The sequence below is a fragment of the Lepisosteus platostomus genome, chromosome 11, assembly GCF_059453375.1.
Source record: "Lepisosteus platostomus isolate fLepPlt1 chromosome 11, fLepPlt1.hap1, whole genome shotgun sequence".
NCBI classification, from domain to species: domain Eukaryota; kingdom Metazoa; phylum Chordata; class Actinopteri; order Semionotiformes; family Lepisosteidae; genus Lepisosteus; species Lepisosteus platostomus.
In genome coordinates, this window is record NC_142621.1 from 27,210,459 (window position 1) to 27,231,605 (window position 21,147).

Below are 21,147 nucleotides of genomic sequence, written 5' to 3' on the forward strand. Positions count from 1 at the left end.
ACCTAATTTTTGGACCTGGTAAGGACCAGATGATTGTCGTAATGTATATAAAATCATAGAATTGAAAGAGGGTGAACCTTCTTTTCATATGGCTGTATGTTTTCCAATTACTCCTTCTCAGATTGTATTTCTTTTCAAAACCATTTATACAGAGATTATACAGTGTCACCTTTTCTTTATAATACTTAATTATCTCTCATTTGATGACTAGACTTTCTTAAAATCTTAATGAAATAACTACTACATATATTAGTAGGGTGGGTGCTGGCAAAGGTCTTTATATATTTTTTTTCTACATACATAAATGCAAAAAATGGCAACATCAATAACTATCTACTTCTTGTTTACCCATTTGCTGCTTGCAGTTTTACTGAAAACCATTCAAGCATTAACTTGATCCTTAGAGAGAATTAACTTGCATGGTTCTTGTAGCAACAGTGTGAAAATATAATTAATTTCCCCAAATGCAGCTCTTCTCTGATCCTGTCAAAAGACTGCTCTGCTTTAGGTCATGATGGTGATGACTCCCATAACAAAAAGGCAGTTCTTTTATCAAGAAAAGGGGAAAAGGAGAATATTTTGTCTAGTAAAAACACAATTATCAGACTAGTGCAAGCAGTGTATGTAAAAACATACATGTCATATAAAATGGTGTTTCACCAAAACAGCTTTCAAATACAATACAGTGCTAATGGTGGTATCTGGGTTGTTAAAACAACTATTGAGAAAACTAAATTTGACACGCATGTAAATGAGACGTGAAGGGACACATACTGTAGATCACAATAATAGACATACATCTGCTCTATATCATTGTGTTTTCATCATGTTTTGGACACATAGAAGAGCACCATCACACTCCCTCCATTTTCTAACTGATTCATCCAATCTAGGGTTTTGGGGGAGTTGGAGCCACAGCAAGCAACAGCTGCAAGGCAGGGTACACCATGGATGGGATGCCAGTCCATCACAGAGCACACACAGCCACATACTGTACTGTATACTCTTATACCAAAGCCAATTTCTGAGAAGTCAATTAACCTACCAGTATTACCAGTGTGTGGGTGGCGTGTTGGTGCAGTGGTTTCGGTACATGCCTCTCAGACCACAGAGGTCTGGGTTTGATTCCTGCTTAGGGCACAAGTTTTTCTTCCAACAATCAAAGATGCTTTTTCCCAGGTGAACGTGAAGCTGGGTCTGTGGAAAACATGGTCGCTGTCCCTCATGGGGAAAGTGATGGTGTTGAAAGCAGACATCCTGCTGACTTTGGTTTACCTGGCAGTACTGCCCAGACTCAGACGAGCTCTGCAAGGGATGGTCTTCAAGTTTGTCTTCAAGTTCGTCTGGGGGGCAGTAAGAGTACGAGTACAGCATGAGGAACCGGACGTGCCAGCCAGTTGAGGAACGGGGAAGAGACATGCCGCATTTCTGGGCTCATCGGGATGGAGAGCCGCAGCCACAGACTGGGCCCAGACAAGGACACAGCCAAGGACACAAAGACACAGCCAAAGGAATTGGACAACAAGCTGAAGGATCTTCCCTGGATGGCAGGGCACCAGAGGCTGGCAACCACAGAGGTCCTTTACAGACACTCGCTCGCAAGAAATCCACATTGCCCCTGGGAGACGTGCTTCATAGAAGAGACACAGTAGCACGTTTTCTGGAGCTGGCCCTTCGCCAAAGCGGTGTGGGGCAGAATGGACAACACTATGCAACTCCTGGGAGCGGGAACAGTGCTCAGTTACAGTAACTGCTGGGGCTGACACCGACCGGACTGGACAAGGGGACACAGTACTTGCTTTGGCTACTGGTGTCCTTAACAAAACAAGGGCTCTGGAACGCGAGGAGCACTCTCATTCAGCACAACACAGAGTGGGGAGCGAGGGAGCTGGAGGAGAAGGTCCTTGCGGATTCAAAGGAAGGGTGAAGCGCAACATCGCCAAATGGGGGTTCTCCAATGGTGAGGGAGCGCTGGAAGTGGCTCTGGGCCCTGTACAGGGGCTAAAACAGAAACCCCTGTGCCCTGAGCTCCTACGGAGGACTGGACGACCGTGGTTTCAGAGCCGGGACAGGGAAATGGCGTGGATAACGGTGTGGTAGGGCTTGGAGGAACTCTTTCATTGTGCAAATCTGGCCCCACAACCCACTGGAACTGATTGATAATGGACAATCACCTGATTTGGAACGTTCTTAATTGATGTGAGCTTGATAAGTTGTTAGAGTGTGTACTTATTATGAAATGTTTTTTTGTGAAATAAAGTTTATCTTTTAATTGGAAAAAAATGACCAGTGTGGGACGCTTTTTAATAGTGAAGGAGCATAGGAAGGGACCGTGGGCCCTGAACAGGGACTAAAGAGGAAATCCCTCTTCCCTGGAACTCCTGCGGAGGACTGGACAACCGCAGTTTCAGAGCCAGGACAGGGAAAAGGCATGGATAAAGTGGTAGGGCTTGGAGGGACTCTTTTCATCGTGCAAATCCAGTCCCAGCATCCACTTGCTCTGATTAATTGTTAAAGGACATTCACCTTTTTTAGAACATTTGTAATATAGTAGAGATCACATGACTTTGCATGAGTATATATTTATTCTGAGACGTTTATTGTGAAATACAGTTTATTTTGATAGAAAAAGTACCAGTGTGGGAGGAAGCCCATACAAACACAGGGAGAACATATTGTACAAACTCTACAAAGAAAGCACCTTAGGTCCAGAACTGAACCCAGGGCACCTATGTTGTGAGGCAGCAATGTTTACTATTGCACCACCACACTGCTCCATGCATGATCACCTTCCAAAGAAATCAAGTCCCACTTTAACCCTTTAACCCAAGATTCAGGGATTTTTAGACCATTGACAATAACCATTTTTAAAGTAGTGACTATTTTAAAAAGATTACATAAGCTATATGTAATATTCAATTCATAAGATTCGGTGTATCTGAGCAAATGTCTTCAAATACTACCTTTGCAAATTTCAACACAGAAACCTTTTAATGCTATGTTCTGAGTATATGAAATAAATACAGGAATATATAAAGAAAACGCATGCATTTCAAAAACATCACTAAAACAGATGGGTATAAACGGAAAACAAATCACGCTTCAGAACAGGTTCTTAAAAACAGGTTCTTGAAAATATTCAATGCTTCTGCTGGGTTCTGCTCACTTGAGTTATAGCAGCCATAATTCTGTAGGAAAAAAAAGGTTACAATTATTTTATTTTGACATAGGTCTAATATATATTGTAATTATACTTCCCACCACCACAAATATTACACTCCCGGAGCCAAGCACTGTTCACGATAAATAAATCTAATAAATAGAAAATAGGCTTTTAAATGTTTTTGTAGGTGTAATTTATGTGTACCAGAACACACAAGCATCTGCACCACAAATTAATGTACTTATGTGAATTATTTTGATTGAAAACTGGGTTTATGAAAATGAAAATGTATGTGCCTACTTGATAATCCCAATTCTATTCCAATCTGATCCTATTGTAAAATTTGCAATGTACCCTACAGTCTACCTACAAACACAGTTAGCTTGGAAACAAATACAGGAAGAGGAAATGTATGAATGAACTATGCTGATGTGTTTCTCTATTATCCAATGGTACACATACGTACAATCTAGAAAAGATGTACCAAAGACAAACACGACTATGTATCGAGTTTTTGTAGAACAGCTGGAAAATAAACACATACCAAATGCAGCACACTATGGTTTATGTGTAGATTTCACTTTGGAAAATGAAACACAATTGCACTATACTATATAGAGACAGGACAAGATAGAACTCTTTCCTGCAGCCAGCACAATGGGATCCCAGAGTATTGGCTGTTTTAGGCTTGGTGAAAAGTTTTTGTAAATTAAAAAAATAATTCTCTAAATTATTCTTCTATGCTCAACGTGGTAGCATCTTATATTTGTCTCTTGCTAAATTACATAATCTATTGAATCAATTCACACTGAAATCTATTTTATATAAAATACTTTTTATATTGTACAGGTACCTCAAAACCTGTCAGTATCAGTAACCCCCTAAGTAATATTATTGTTATAGAGGTGGGTAGCTGTGTCAGCATGTGTAGGCTGCAAAGGAACAAGTAATAGTTTTATTCCATGCTGAAAAGAGAAAAAAGAAAACAACATTTCGGCCATGGAGCCTTCTTCAGGTGCGAGCACCTCACACCTGAAGAAGGCTCCACGGCCGAAATATTGTGTTTTGTTCTCTTTTGAGCATGGAATAAAACTATTACTTGTTCCTTATCTTTATACAGAACACCCTCTTTGTAATTTCAAGGTTGTGGATGCATATTTTCAAGAAATAGTGAATTGCACTGATTTAAGGTTCTAATATACTACATGCATGTCTTTTGTGTTTGTTTGTTCTGCACTAATGCATGCAATGAAAATGAAAAAGAAAAGGATCTCACACTATGGAATCATTTCCACTTACTATTAACAATAATATTGTAACTTTGGTCTGTACATATGTATTCCTGTATATACTGCACTGATCTTACAAAAAAGAAAACCAACCTTTCAACTGGTGTTCCCGATTCACACAGATTAACAAAGACATGCATGTGTGAGATAGCATATTTGTACTGTAAAGAAAAAGACAACGGTTATTATTTAACCAATACCACCCCCAAATTAATTAAAGAAGGAAACAAAAATTACTGGACTGAGAAAGACAATTCACTAGGAATAACACCCAAGAGCAAAGCGTGATGAATTATTATGGTGCAGATAGTTACCTGTACCTGGATCTGAGACCTCCTGGGAAAGCTAGGGTTGCTGCTGGAAGAGGTGATAGTGGGGCCAGTAGAGAGTGCTCACCCTGTGGTCTGTGTGGGTCCTAATGCCCCAGGGTGTTTCTTGAAAAGAGTAGGGGTGTATCCCCAGTGTCCTGGCCACATTTCCTCCTGGCCTTTACCAATCATGGCCTCCTAATAATCCCCTCTATGATTTGCTTTCATCACTCTGTTCTCCTCCCCACTGATAGCTGATGTGTGGTGAGAGTACTGGAGCACTATGGCTGCTGTTGCATCATCCAGGTGCTGCTACACATTGGTGGTGGTGGAGGGGAGTCCCCATTACTTAAAGCATAAAGTGCTTTGAGTGGAGTGTCCAGAAAAGTGCTATATAAATGTAAGGAATTTTTAATTATTATTAATTTTGTTCTTAATCTACCATCTCACCAGCCTTTCTGGTGAAAAACCAGAGAGTGAACTAATTGCAAGTTTGTGGAAGTGGCAGCCCATTGAAAACTAGAGTCACAGATCTCCTTTTGGCATTTATGACTAATAACCTTTCAAATGCCATCTCACCTTTGTGTCATTCCAGTCATAACAGCAGGTTCTGAAGTGCTGTGTGATGATCTTCAGCTCACGGACTTGGGTTGGATCTCTTCTCTCTCTCAGAGCTCTCTCAGCTCCGGATGGACAAGCATGTTTTGCGATGGCACACACTGCCTTGTCAATTTCCTTTCTTGTCTGAAAAAACAAATTGTTAGCTCCCTGACTGATGAGGGCATCTGTTCTCAAGTCATAGGAAAATCCAAAATTTAATTTCACAGCATAAGTCAAGAAATAGCTCTTACATAAAGTGAAGAGAAAATATTATCTGTCTGTATGCCTAAGCTTTTGACCAGTTCTACTGTACGTTCAGGTGCGTAGCTGCGTCAGCATGCGTAGTCTGTAAAGGAACAAGTAATAGGTTTATTCCATGCTGAAAAGAGAAGAGCCGAAACGTTGTGTTTTCTCTCTTCTCTTTTCAACAGGGAATAAACCTATAACTTGTTCCTTTACTGTACGTACAGTACATACCTGTAGCTGTTTTGGGCTAAGCACGCTACTTGGATGAACACCTGTTCTTATGTTACAGCCTGTCTTTGTGTTTCTGCCTGCTTTGATCAACATTTAAACCCTCATACCATTTTGTTTCTGTGGTAACAATAGGATATACAGAGCTTAGCAATATATAATGGACTTATTACTTATTAATATCTTTTTCATGATCAGTAGAATAGCACAGATCACGGGACAACAAATCATGAAAAGACTACAATGTATAAGCAAATTTAGTTATACAATTATCTCTCAACAGTTTACACAACACCAACAGAGGATTGTGAGAATGATTTGATATAAGTAAAGATGAATACATGTCTCTGAAAGAAAAATGCAAATAAAAAATTCAATGCCTGTTTACCCGGAGCATATTTTTGTACTCTCTTTCATGTATTGCTTTTTGTGCTGAGTCACGTGCTCTTTTGATTCTGTTAGCTTGGATTTCCAGTGGGACATTGTAACTGGGTGTAATATCTGTTGGCTTTAATGCCCAAGACCTCCTTTGGATATGTGGAACTGCTGATTTCCCTAAAAACTCAGTAATTGTTTTCCTTGCAATGTCCTGCAAAATAAAAAAAAACCTAAGTGCCACAAAAAATTGCACCCTAAAAACCAACCTTACACATACCATACATTGCAATGTTTGTGTATTTGGAAATATGACAAAATAAACATATTTGAAATCCAATGAAAACCATTTGACTGATATACCAATTTTAACATAATTTAAGCATATTTGTAAATTTCACACATGTAAGCATGTATCAAGGTCCATATATAAACATACAGTATAAGAGGCAATCCAAGTAATGTACTGTATGTATACAAGAAGATATTTTCTTTTCACTTTTCATTATGACCCCAATTAATCACAAAACACAGGAATACAATAATAATATAATTAAATATAGTACATACAGTGTGAGTGGAAAACTGTATTAACATCCAGCTTCAAAAGGAATAGAGATTAAGTCCACAAAAACTTGGAAAGAATGCAACAATTTGACTGTAGAGCCTTCTGCAGGTATCTTCTTTAAAGCTCACACCCTTCTTTCTACTTTTCAGTATTAACTCATACTTGTTCCCTATTCACATACTATATAGATGCAGGGTGACAATACTAATGTCCTGTAATAACATTTACCGTATGTGACCTCAGCTTTATTTGTTCCATCAACTGTTGTAAATTATGTATTTAAAGAAAATGTTATTTGATATTCAGAATACTATACACATTAATAAATAATTTGCTGAACATACTGTATTGTACATTTTTTACAATAAAGCTATAGGACAAAATAAACAAAGTTTAAAGAGAAAACAGATTTGTTTGAGTTGTGTTGAGAACATACCCGGTTTCCATACTGGCAAGGGAAGGATTGTTTCATATTCTTCTTTACATAATTAAACTGGTCTTGGAGAGTCTCCTCTTCTAAGTCAGACTTTAAAAGAGAGAGCGGAGACAATCTTTAACAAGCTGGTTAGCCATTAAACACTATCATATAATAGAAGAAATAGCAGGCAAATTTCAAACTTGCATTCAACACATAATACAGGGCAGAGACTTATACTTGAGCATGACAGTATTACCGTCCCAGTGTTGAGAGATCCAACAATCCATTCGTTTTCTAACCTCTTTATCCTACACAGGGTCGCAGGGGAGCTGGAGTCTATCATGGCAAGCAACAGGCTCAGGGCAAAATACACCCTGGACCAGTCAATCTCAGAACACATACTGACACAAACACACACACACACCTGGGCCAGTTTTCCCAGAAGACAATTAACCCATCAGTATGGCTTTGGACTGAGGGAAATTGTGCTGGGTCATACAGAAAGAAGAGTACTTCTGTACTACCTCTTCTGGAAAGACAGTGAGGAAGCCCATTCCCCTTCCCCCTGCCTTTAGAAAGCATCTGAGGTAAAGGGGAATGCCAATATACAGTATACTCATATGGTATACATTGACTACCTCAGAAATGTACTAGTCACCCCCTAGCAGTTAGCAGAATAACCTGGTGCTGGCCCCGTTGTGACATTTCTGGAAGAAGCTAAAATTGCAATGGACAAACAGTGACATGAATAAAATCAGAGGTGAACATGAAAATCCTTTTCCAGACCCCCAAAGACCTTGAGGACAGCCTTCCTGGAGCATTTGGATCAGTAAAGCTCTCAGGTTAAAACTCTGTGGAATTACCAAGAGTAACTGGAACTTCCTCTCTTCTCAATTCATTTCTTTCTCAGACCCATCTTATTATTCCTGGAGTACACCTTTGTTTTAAGTTTCCAATTCTTTCTTCCATTAAGACTCCACGTAACAAAGCACAATCATCCAGGCTGCAAAGATGCAGGGTGACAATTCTCATTTCTTTCATCTTTAATCATACAGTATCTACTGTACTGTATGTGACCTCAGCTTTATTTGTTCCATCAACTGTTGGTGATAAACGTACAAAAAGAACCAATACATAGGAAAACTACACAAGACAATCACCCACAATAGTATTATATGAGGTGAAAAATCTTTAGCTGCAATTAAGAATCTCAGGTGACTCAGGTGGTTCGCAATGTTGTCAAGTGTGTTGAAAAAAGCTGTGGCAGACAATTTGAGGGAAATGATCATGATTGCACCCATACGGCGTCTCTCAGCTAGCAGTTACCCTAGATAACCATCACATTCTCACGAGGGCTCATGGTTTTCCAGGGCTTGCTGCATAAGCCAGTCTGCTCAGACTCTGTTTCCAGGACACTTAGCTACACTACTTCCTCCGGAATTGGACTACTTGACGACCCCAGATCTCCGCCCTTGGAATCCGGGACTCTTCCCTGCTGGTCTCCCATCCCCGTGGTTCTGTCCCACTTCCAGAAGGCAGCTTCTGTCATCCAAGACCCCAGGGCTCTCTCAGTGCAGCCCTGCTGGTCTCCATCCTGGGAACCCTGGACCTTTTCTCTGCTGGCCTCCCATCCCCATGCTTCCATTTCACATCCATAAGGCAGCTCCCGCTGTCCAGGACCACAGGGCTCTCCCTGTGTAGCTCTCTGTACAAGTTCCTGACTGCACGGCCCTGACCTCTGCCCTGGGAACACTGGATTCTTCTCTGCTGGCCTCCTTCCTCGCAGTTCAGTCCTGAATCCAGCTGGGAGCTTCTGTCACCCAGGACCCCAGGGCTCTGTCCTTGCAGCCCCTTCACCTCCTGTCCATGCAGTCCCCTCACCTCTTTTCCCGCAGCCCAGTTTTGTTTCCTGTCCTTTGTACTTTTTCTCTTCTGTCTTCTTTCTGGCTGCCCTTCTACCTTCTTTTTGGGGGAGGCTTCCTCTTTTAGTTCAGGGCTGATTTCTATTCCTCTCCCTCCTGTTTCCCAGGCTGTCTGGGTTCTATTCTTTCTCCCTTTTCCCCAGTCTCCTTCAAGTGTCCCAAAGGAGCCTTCTGCTCCTTCCTGAGGCTTTCTGCAGCTGTGTTAACAGCTCTGAGAGTTGAGAGGGATCTTAGGATGGGTCTTTGCCTCCTGTCCTTCAAGATGTCGCCCGCAGTTGGTCCAGAGGACACCTGGGTATCCGATTCTGCTCGCACCCAGGAGCCGTGGTCAGAGAGTGAAACCTGGAGACCGTGCTTTGACAGTGCACGCCTGGCCTGGGCTTGGAGGAGACCTGGTTCCTGGGCCTCTGACTGCACCACTGTGTGGGGATTTCCTGCCTTGCCAGTTTGATGAGACCCCTCCTCTCAGTAAAGCCCCTGGGACAAAGCACAGCTGCACCCTGAGGAGACTCCTTTTCTTGTCCTGCACATCGGCCTGTGGGTTTGCCAGCCTGCACTCCTGGCTACCTGGAAAGCCGCTTCCCAGATCTGTGTCGCCCCTTTTCCTTGTGGAGGCTCGGTAGCTGGTTCCATCCCAGAGTCGAAGGTCCCAGTTTCCGGTTGGCGGCCTGGGATGAGCAGCCCTAATTTGGGACTGGTGCTTAGGTTGCCAGGGGTGCAGACAGCCAGCATCTTAGGGGTCATCATCCCTCACTAGGTTTTTTATCTTGCTGTCCGGCTGGTGCTTTACTTACTCTGTCGGCCATTTCTGTCTGACTTTTTCCAGTTTCTCTTCTTGTTACTGTCTGTCCTGGGCTGTTTTAGCCCTGCTGGCCAGTAATTATTTAATCATCGCCCTTTCTGTTTTCACTTTCTTTCTCCTGGAGCATCCTGGACCTCAATCAGCTGGGTCTCTTTGAGTGTTCCACCACTCTCTGGTCACTTGTGCTTGGGCTCTGATGCATCACCACCCTTGCGGCTGTAACCGGCCTTGGCATTTCAGCAATACTATGACCTGCCAGATATCTTCATTGATCCCGATCTTCCTAATGTCTTTGTGTAGCTTCAATGTGGTTGTTGCTGGGATTGAAGTCTTTGATTGTTTCCTTCCTTTAAGGCAGATGTAGCATAAACAGCATTGTGTGCCTTCCCACCAACAATTAATCCCAGACACAGTGGCACTTTATACTTGTTAACACCTTCCAAACTGTTCTAAGCACTTGAAGACACTCCTTGTGACCTAATCCTCTCCTGAATCCCACTTAATTTTGCTGAGATTAATATTATATAGAATAGCAAGTAGCAAGGACCACACCTGCTGGGTTTTGTTCCAGCCAAGCTCTTGGTTACACAATTGAAACAGGATCAGGAACCCCTGTCTTCAGGAAGTTACATTGCCATGACAGGCTCACACAGAACAAGCCCTGTTACAGAAACTGTCATCAGCTCTCAATCAGTAAATATTTGTATATTTTTTCATGGAGTTTATTGCATTGTTTCAGAAAAGTACATGCAAGCAAAAACAAAAAATGCAATGATTAAAAAAGAAAATTACAAACCGTTTCAATGTGGTGCATCCAGAGTGCACTAAATTCATCTGACAGATAAGCATTCCTGTCTCTGTCCAAATAACAGGCAAAGGTGGCCTGGTCTGAGCGGGCTGAAGAAACTCCATAGACTACAAATGCAAACACAATATGACAATAATTAATAATAATAATTGCTTACACTTATATAGCGCTTTTCTGGACACTCCACTCAAAGCGCTTTACAGGTAATGGGGACTCCCTTCCACCACCACCAATGTGCAGCATCCACCTGGATGATGCGACGGCAGCCATAGTGCGCCAGAACAATCACCACACACCAGCGATCAGTGGGGAGGAGAGCAGAGTAATGAAGCCAATTTATAGTGGGGATTGTTAGGAGGACATGATTCATAAAGGCCGATGGGGAAATTTGGCCAGGATGCCGGGGTACACCCCTACTCTTTTCGAGAAACACCCTGGGCTTTTTAATGACCACAGAGAGTCAGGACCTTGGTTTTACGTCTCATCCGAAGGACGGTGCCTGTTTACAGTATAGTGTCCCCGTCACTACACTGGAGCATTAGGACCCACATGAGCCGCAGGGTGAGCACCCCCTGCTGGCCCCACTAACACCTCTTCCAGCAGCAACCTTAGTTTTTCCCAGGAGGTCTCACACCTGCTTAGCTTCAGTGGGTTGCCAGTTGTGAGTCGCAGAGTGATATGGCTGCTGGCAATAATATGAGCAAACATAATGCTGCTGCTAAAACATTAACATGCTAATAGTAAATAAGCAGAAATGAGAAGTGGTTTTATATTCTTTTAAACTAGGTGTACTTGCAGTTGAGTTTTGTAGCAAAAACTTCTAGCTTCGACTATGACTATAACTGTGGCATATGCTGACTGATTCAATGTATGTTTCCTTTTGCTGCAATAATTTAAGTTAAACCTGCTTTTTATTCTCTGAAAATCATGTACATTGATACAATAAAAAATTCAAAGAAAACTTACCATTGACATCCTTTGGGAGGTTGTTGATCATTGATCCAGAGTGGCAGCTTTCAATATAAATCACCATCTAAAATGTTTTAAAGACCATTTATTAGATTTAAACTTGTAGAAATTGGTAAATTTTATTTTTTCATTTTCTTTCACACTTACCTTGGAAAACTGACTATTTCTGGACATTTGTGTAACAGTTTCTACTAATTCCAGGGCCAATAACTGCAACAGAAATAATTCCACAAATTAAAAGTAATTACAATTTAAAGTAAAAACAATACTAAATGAATTCAAATAGCAAAATATCTTACTTCAGAACCTGGGAATGTAAATATCCCACTGTTGCCATGGTCGGTTAGATACACAAAAATGGTATCATAGGATCTGCTGTATAAAAACAAACAATAGAACGTCATTATTTCAAGGGGATAATAAATTGCAATTATGTAAACCTTTACAACAAGCTGAACTAAGGATGTTTTCCACTATTATGGAATATTTAAGAAAAATATAATAAATGATCAGATTTAAGGGTGAATATAAATTTGTTTAATTTGCAATAATTTAAGGTTTTAACCAAATCATTAACACCCATTTTTAGTTTTAGCAACATTCAGATTGTCACAACAGAAAGAGGCAGAACAGACTCACCTCCTTATCACTTTTTTGGGTCCCAACGTTCTGACTCCTGACACATCTCCTTTGAGGACTGCAAGAAAGTTTTCAGCGGACACCTCCTGCAGGAGAGCAGGGATTAGGAAAAGCAATGTCATGATGTCAAACTGAATGGTTCTGAGCAATCCATAATTTAGAATGAAAGGAGAGAGAAAGCAACTATTACAAAGACCACTTAAATATCTATCCATCCATCCATTTTCTAACCACTTCATCCAATTCAGGGTCACGGGGGAGCAGGAGCCTATCCCAGCAAGCAATGGGCCCTTAAATAGACGAGAGGTAATTTATTCTGATAATCAAATCACTTCAAATCTAACTTCTCCAATTAGTCTTACTTGTGCACACAAAAGCAGTAGTAATGGAAGAAAGTGTAACTAAAAATGATAAAGATAAAAAACTACAGGATTTTTAAAGGAGCAGCACAAAAATTAGATAAGCATCCAGATGCTTTCTGAACATGAAACGAGACCACATCAGTGTTTTGGAGTGTTTCGGAGACTTTTTTGGTCTCATGGACAAGCTCTGTAAGACTCTTCACCTTTGAGGACCTCTTACTGCACAAAGCATTCCATAGCAAGAATACAATTGAGATGGTAACACTACTAAAGTGCAGGGCAGGGACTTGTGTCAGTCTGCTGACAAAGGGTTGAAACATGGCCCTACAGCCCTTCAAATGTTTTTACAACCACTATAACATCATCATGCCCCCCCTCTACTGTCCAGCTAGGGATTTTCACAATGACAAGGATTAAAAAATCACTTTTCCTCTTTTTCTTAACTGAGCATTGATACAGTACTTTGCTGTGTATTGCAAGATACATTTGTTCTTTTTCTTTCCCTGTTTAAAACCGTTTTTGTGCAATATATGTTAGGGACCTGTGCAATACATTTATATCTATAGTCATATTGTGCAAAATGACTTTTTTGTGTATGTTTCTGATCTGGTTTGTTCTTTGTGTGTTCTGGACTGTGAGTAACTCTTCTTAGTGCACTTCTCACTGTACTGATTGTATTGTATGTATTGTATTATTATTATTGTATCATTCATTACACTGTGTCTGTGTTGTCTGTGTTAAGCTGCTGTTGCACTGCAATTTCCTTCACTGGATCAATAAAGTATCTATCTAAGATAGGTAACATTTTAAGTCGTTTTGCAACGTAATATTCTGGGAACAAATCAAATTTCAATGTGTACACAAATTTGGATCTTGAATATATCCATTACCTTTGACATAATAATGTAACCCTTCATCCACCCATCTTTAATAAGCACATTATTTCAACACATTACAGGCTGCTGAAAATTATTTTTATTTAGCAAATAATACCATCACTGAAATACTTTAAAGGTGGATTATTATAAAATCCCAAAGCTGGTGTAGTCAGTACAGTCCAGTGTTTCTCAGCAATATTCAGCTGAAACATTAAAAATCCAGTAAACAGACAAGATTATGGCATAATGTACCATACTTTTCAAGTTATTGTACAGTATGTTTTTGGTAACATTGGTACAACTCTTCCCTCTAGTGCCAGGAAGATGCAGCTCACCTTATTCTGTATTATTCCTCACATTTAGCAAGGAAGATAGCTATTTTATAGAATAGGTGCCCCTTGTTCATTGTGTTTTAATCAGAGAAATCCCTTTTTGTGTGATGTATGATAAGTGTTACCTAGACCTTTATTTAAATTGCTTTTTTTTCTGACAGCCTGTTGATCCTCTGTTTAATGTCCTCAATGTGGAGACGTAATCCTATACAGTTTCTTTTTTACTACTATCACTTTCTTTGTTACTACTGTCAGTTTCCTTTTTACAAAGAGTCACTTTCTGACAGAGGCCTTCTTATTCTTTGAGACACCTGGGAGGAATACAGGAATAAATAGTATTATCACTTTAGAATCTGAAAACATCCATTGAACTAAGCGAACCCACTTATTCAAAGATGAAGCATGTTTAAGTCCATCCTGTCAGAGAACTTCAAGAAAACATTGCTCTTAAATATTAACCTAGATCACCCTTAACCTGAAAACCTACTGCCCTCTCATTTTCCTAAGCACGTGTGCATACAGTGTATTTTAAAAATACACAATATCACTACATTACTTCAGAATATACTGTACAGCACAGGGCTACTCAAAGAACAGCACACCTAGTGAAAGACTTAAGTAGCTCTCTAAGCCAAGCAAAGCCATAAGTATTGTTTATACCTGGCTCACTATAACGAGAATGCTTGCAGTTCTCATGAAAAACATACTGTGCAAATCCATCCACCCATCCATCACTTTTCTCACCACTTCTCCCTATCGAGGGTCACAGGGGAGCCAGAGCCTACCCTATCAACCAACAGGCACAAGAGAGAAAACACCCTGGATGGGTCGCCAGACTGTGCAAATCATTCAGTCCAAAACACACTTTTGATAAAGGAGTGTGGGCAAGTAAATCAAACTAAGAAGAGATGTGTTTTTAACTGTGACCCAAAGGGAGCAGCTATTGTAAACGGAAAGACAGAAGGAAAGGGTTACCTACAGCTCCAGTATAATCCTTAGGAACTCCTACGTACACGTTTTCTCCTTTAGGAACATTAATGATATTCCCTTTGTATGGATTTCTGTGGGAGGAAATAAATATAAATTACAAATTTTATTATTGCTTGCAACTTGGTTATTATTACGATGGCATCCAATTGACAGTGATCAATTAACAATTTTAATTCATGCTAAAAAATCCCATCTGAATGAACTCCAGTACTCGCTTTCTTGTTTTCTCACAATGTCATTGATGACTAAGCTCCAAGATACAGTACATCACATTTGTGCTCAGTAAAGATATGGGATTGTCATGCAGTCTTGCAGGTAATGCAAGCTTTAAAAACAACATTAACCCAAGGCTATGTTCGGTCCTACAGCAGTGCTCCATAATCCCGCTTTTTTTACAAAGTTTCTTTAACTTTTTCAGTCTTCCCCACAAAATTTCATCCCTCTAAGTTTAAGCAGGTCAAGTCATTTTTGTCCACTCTTGCCTGCAATACCAGAGGAAGCTGGAAGTGAGCCCTCTTCAAGCTGTAAATCACCTATACTTTTGGACCTTTCAGAATGAAAAGTATTGTATAAATACAATATATATTTAAAATGACTTTGTGCTGTTCAACATCCATCGACATCGAACATCACCTTAGGTGAAGCACAAGCACCTCCTAATCCAGGATTGCCCAAGGATTAGATCAAGCCATGGGCTGGTGGGGACTGGGAAGAGCTTGAAGTTGGACAGAGTTTCCTTGGCTTGCCATGCAAAACTGTTATCTGCGAGCCAGGTCTGTCCTATGTCCAGTGCCTTACCTCGGCTGTTGGCTTAGAGCATGAGAAGAAGAAAATGGCCAGGCAGAGTAAATTTTGGAAGACTGGCATATTCTGCTCTTCTGCTTCTTTTACTGAATTGGCAAGAGCCTGGAGCCTAGAATGGATCTGCTATGCAACGGGAGCTTTGTCACACTCCTTGCAAAGAGCTGCTGTTGTCAGAGAAGGCATTGGGAGCACCAGGTTGGACCCTATGCGGCGCTGTGACTGAAGGTTATTGCTACAGATTGGCATCCAAATCCCAAAGGCAAAAGGCAAAAGTCATAGTCGAGGCAAAATAACTAGTTCAGGTAGCCAAAAGAGTCAGATCGAGTGAATCCAAATCCAAAATGAGCAGCAAGGAGAAGTCAAACCAGGAGGAAACAAGGTATAGCCAAAAATCAGGTCAAGACTTGTAGCGCGCACCAGAGGAAGCCAAGGGTAATTCTCAATAGCGAGCGGGGACCGAGTGGAGTGAGAGGGTATAAATAGGGAAGAGTATGAGCAATGACAATTGATTAATTAGTGCGCGGGTGTTGGCGGTGAGAGGTGCTCGTAGGAATGCGGTTCGTGACAGCTGTTTCAAATTCTGGTAGCAAAAAATCTTGCAACACCTCAGCTTTGTCTGGGAGTGCAACTGGTGTCAGACAAAGTTGTTCTAGGTTAGAACCACACTTTGAAAGGGTTCCACACTATGACAAAATATTAAAAACTTGGGATTTTAGGACATATTTTCCACACTTTGTTTTGGGTCCTGATAGATTAGGGAGGAGAGATTGAGGGATGAGCTCTGTCGAAGGGTAGGCAATACCATGTGGGGTGCCAAACCAGCATGTAGCGTGTAAAGGACTAAAACACTTTTCACTGTGTACACATGATCTGAGAATGTTTTCAAAACTTACTCTTCATTATAGGCGATGTCATCATACATCATAACCACTATCTGCTCATCTGGAATCCCGTTTCTCTTCGCAATCTGATATGCATGGCACACATTGGCCTGTGGTAGACAGTAGAATACGACGGAGAAACACTTGGCAATTAAAAAAATCTAAGTTCCTCTAGATGTCCAAATTCAAGTTACAAGGTCAACAACATTAAAAAAGTGGAATTGTACATTTACAACATTTGTGTGTGATCTCACCACTATTGATGATATTAATGCAGAGTAACATACATGAATTAGGTAACAAAAGGTTAAACGACAGCGATGACCACTTCTCAGTCTTCTGCATAATGTGTAAAGCAGTAGTCCCAATATACTAACAGTATCTAAAGACACGTTCAAACATTAGTTTATCTGTTTGTATCGATAGAAGAGGCATCGGCCTCCTGGCAAATGAGGAGAGAAAGGTCTCATAAAATATAATCTGAGCATTTGTAGGTACTGTATTTGATGTACTGTGTCAGGAAAATCCTTGCTCTTTATATTGTTGTAACCGACTATTTCTGAAAAAGAATGACACAAATACACTTTTACATATTTTATTGGAAACACATATCTCCTTAAAACCTCCCTATAAATGTCTGTACAATTTATTTTTTTGCTCATCTGACAGAGTTCACTAATCCTTTGATAGTCTGTATAGAAAAGCACGCACCACTTAAACAATACTCTATTACCTCACATCTCCAAAAAAGTTACGTAGGCCTAAATTAAGACTAAGGTTTGCAGTATGAATGCCAACATGCTATGATGAATACAACTACCATATCTAGGCACGATGTTAAATTAAATATGCCTTTTTAAATTTAAAGAAGACAGTTTGCTCTACAAAATGTCACATTTCACTATGACATGTTCTGTTTCATAAAAATTAGGATTTACAAAAAAGCACGTCTATACAGATGAGACACCTACCTGATGCCTGTAGTTTTCCCAGCCTTTAGATCCTGCTGCAAGCAGAACCCACTGTTTAGAGCTGTTTTCACCCATTGTCCTTTCTTTGGGTCAGTTCAAGTGCAATGGACTGTAAAACAAGACCTGGAAATAAGAAAATAATTAAATTGTGGCTGGGTTCAGAATGCCCAGAGGGTGTTGGGTACAGCAGAATTCAGAAAGAGCAAAATCTTACCAATAACAAAATAAATTAAAATAAAGGTAACACAGGTGAAAAGCAGCACTCTTAATAATAATAATAATAATAATAATAATAATAATAATAATAATTGCTTACTCTTATATAGCGCTTTTCCAGACACTCTACTTTACAGGTAATGGGGACTCCCCTCCAGCACCACCAATGTGCAGCATCCACCTGGATGATGCGATGGCAGCCATAGTGCACCAGAACACTCACCACACATCAGCTATCAGTTGGGAGGAGAGCAGAGTAACAAAGCCAATTCATACTGTAGATGGGGATTATTAAGAGGCCATGACTGATAAGGGCCAATGGGAAATTTAGCCAGGCATCTCTGATGCTCCGGGCTTTATTCTGTGAAGCTGCCCCTCCCAGAGCCCCTGCAAGTCCTCCACCCTCTCTCTCATCTTCCTGTAACCCTCTTTCATTCTACTCCTTTTGATCTGCTGTCTGTTTTAAAAGTCACCCCCTGTTTTCTGGCCAGCTACCTGACAGGCCAGCTTCTGTTTCAGACTCTGTAATTGGTGGGTGGTTTCTCAATACCTTCTGTAACTATCTTACACTTTTGCAATAGGTGTCAAGATTTTTAAGACAGGAGCCTGGTACCCCCTGGCTTCTAACTCATCTACAATCTGGATACCACCCAGGTACTGTAGCTCTAGTCCAGCAACCTTCATACTTCAGGGATGTTTGATGTGTTGAAGTCTGGCTGGTAGTTTAATATTGGCAGTATCTTCAGTGTTTTGTTTTAATCTGTTTGGGCAGTCACGGTGTTACTGCACGCAATACATATGCCAATGTGCAGTCCCTGGCACCATGTACCAGAAAGATCTCTTAAGAACAACCAGGTTCCATGCTAGAAATCGACCCCCTTTCTGAACAGGGCTATGTATACAGAAACCACATTCCATACGGACATTTAAAGAAACATCTTTCAGATGAGAAAAAACATTGCTTATATTGTTTAGAATTTGTAGGTTTCTCAAGCCCTTGAAATTCTGTGCATGTGAAACCAGACAGTCACCTGTTGTGTGAAGCATAACAGAAAAAGTACCATTGTCCCACATATAGTAATCTGTGCATCTGAAAGGTTAATATAAAATGATATTAATATGATTATAAATCATATAAACTAAATATATACTGATGGAAAAAAGAAACGCAACATTTTCTGGAATGAGAATACTATAGTTATAGCTTATGTACTTTCAAAAAAACTTGTCAATTTGTTTAAAGCCCTCTGACCAGCAATACAGCTTGTGCAGTGAGGAATTACAACTTGCCAATCACATGAAAGTTCATTTACCCAACGAGGTTCAGGCGGAACAATGCCTGATCAGGTCATCTTTAAAAAGGCCTTAATTCAAAGCTGCAAGAAAAAGGCCACACTTTTCAGTTTTTCATGTCAGTTTTCTGTGCATTCCATAATGTCTCGAATGTCACCAGAAGCAAGGGAGAGGGCCATTGACATGCTGCAGGTAGGCATGTCATGTGCCAGCATTGCCAGACACTATGGAGTAAGCCGCTCCACTGTGTCCCGACTGGAGAGAAGGTTTCAGCAGACCAGCAGGACAGATGACTGTCCAAGATTCACACCAAAGGACCAACACATCAGACTGGTCCATCTGAGAGATTGTTTTAGATCTGCCACCCGTACTGCTGCTGAAACTGCCAGCAGACACGATGCCCGCATCAGTGACAGGACAGTGAGGCTCCATGCTTGGGCCAGATAGAGGCATTGATGGACTCGTCAGCAGTGGCATCAGGTCCTCTTCACAGATGTGTCACTCTTCAGCCTGTTCCACGCAGACTGGAGGGCCAGAGTGAGGAGGAGGAGGTGTTGCAGTTCTTTTTTTCATAAGTATATATTGGTTCTAAAATACATGCTACTCTAAAATTGACAATTTTTGTAACTGAAAGTAATGATGTACAGTATAAGGTCATCAACTCACAACTGCCAAACTGTTGAAGCTCAGCAGGTGTGAACCTGGCCACTACCTGGATGGGAGACCTCCTGAGAAAGCTAAGGTTGCTGCTGGAAGAGGTTAGTGGGAGACTGTGCTGCAAAAAAAAGCACTATCCTAAATCATAAAACTGAGGTCCTCATGTTCTGTGGAAATTAAAAATCCCAGAGCATCTCTCGAAAATAATAGGGGTGACCTGACTGAATGTCTCATTGGCCTTTACCGATCATGGCCTCCTAATAATTCTTAATCATTGTGTTCTCCTCCCCACTGATAGCTGGTGTTTGGTGAGTGACTGATGCACTACAATAGGGAGTCCCCAATTACCTCTAAAGTTCTTTGAGTGGAGTGTACAGAAAATTATTATTATTATAAAATATAGAAGCTTCTTGTAAATGAGTGCAGAGCATTACAGGAAAATGTTTTTTTTACCGCACATGTCCCTGTTTGTTCTCTCTCTGTTCTTTTTTTAAAACAAATTAAGACTCATTTCAAACCTTTGCTAGCCTTGAAACCCCTCAATTCCTACTCTTATTAGATTTGCTGACCTAAGGGGTGATATGATGGTAATTATCATTATTTCTTAACATAATATCTATGATGCATTTGTTGTCCTCCAACTTTTTCTAAGCTTCTTATTTTATTTACATTGTATTTACCCAGGGTGCATATCAAACCTTAGGAGGATAATTCATTGCAAAGCCCAAATACACATCTTTGAATACCCAATCCCAAATCCTTGCACAGCTTTTATGAAAGCACCTTCAAGGTGTTTGAAGTTTGAATTTTTGCAGATTCTTGATTATTACATAAAAAAATTATTAGAACAAAAGGTCGTCCCATTTACTTACCATCCTTCACAGCAGTAAAACTGTTGCAACAATCATTCCATTGCCTTACAGTGCTTTGTCAAAACCTTGTCAGACAACAGTTTTCCAACAGTTAATTTTTTTTCTTTGAATTAAGCCTAAAACATTAAATGGGCCATTTGGCTTCCAATCATGTGTATCCTTTCTTATTTAATTACAATATTACATTTTACACTTTGTGTTACTTATTATAAACCTTCCACTATGCTTCTTATGCTGTTAGTTTATGATTTCTGGGATCACTCTAGTAAATGAAAAGAATTACATCTTGGTCTTACCTTTCTGTACTGTCCTTTGGTTAGGTGAACAGCAATATGAGGCACGTTAAGGAAATGTATGCCTTATAACTTTTTTAAGTTTCATTTTCTCAGAAAGGGTTTGAACTAGTTTCAGTCTGAAAAAGAAACTGTTCCAATAACAGCAGCATTTTATCCCACCAGCAATCTGAATGGGGGACAAGGCTGTGTTGCCTTTAACATCTGCATCCTGTAACTGTATAAAATTCTGTTGTGTATAATGCAGTTTTAATTTCAGCTTC

At 40.4% G+C, this 21,147-nt stretch overlaps 1 protein-coding gene across 3 annotated transcripts; it reads right to left on the minus strand.

The window, feature by feature from the left end:
* Positions 1-2,596: 2,596 nt before the first annotated feature.
* LOC148652328 (legumain-like) lies at positions 2,597-21,130 on the minus strand. Of its 3 annotated transcripts, none has more exons than XM_088598970.1 (14): positions 20,888-21,123; positions 17,554-17,676; positions 16,595-16,692; positions 14,887-14,968; positions 12,336-12,421; positions 11,996-12,071; positions 11,844-11,906; positions 11,694-11,760; positions 10,716-10,834; positions 7,214-7,303; positions 6,223-6,423; positions 5,340-5,504; positions 4,546-4,613; positions 2,597-3,188 (listed from the first exon to the last, which is right to left on the minus strand). In XM_088598970.1, the coding sequence occupies exons 2-14, from the start codon at positions 17,626-17,628 to the stop codon at positions 3,140-3,142; spliced, it is 1,239 nt and encodes a 412-aa protein (XP_088455096.1). In that variant the 5' UTR covers positions 17,629-17,676; positions 20,888-21,123; the 3' UTR covers positions 2,597-3,139. The 3 variants fall into 3 exon arrangements, with proteins under 3 accessions (XP_088455096.1, XP_088455097.1, XP_088455098.1); XM_088598971.1 differs by lacking the exon at positions 20,888-21,123 and adding an exon at positions 20,592-20,843; XM_088598972.1 differs by lacking the exon at positions 4,546-4,613 and having other exon boundaries at positions 20,888-21,130.
* Between the last annotated feature and the right edge of the window lie 17 nt (positions 21,131-21,147).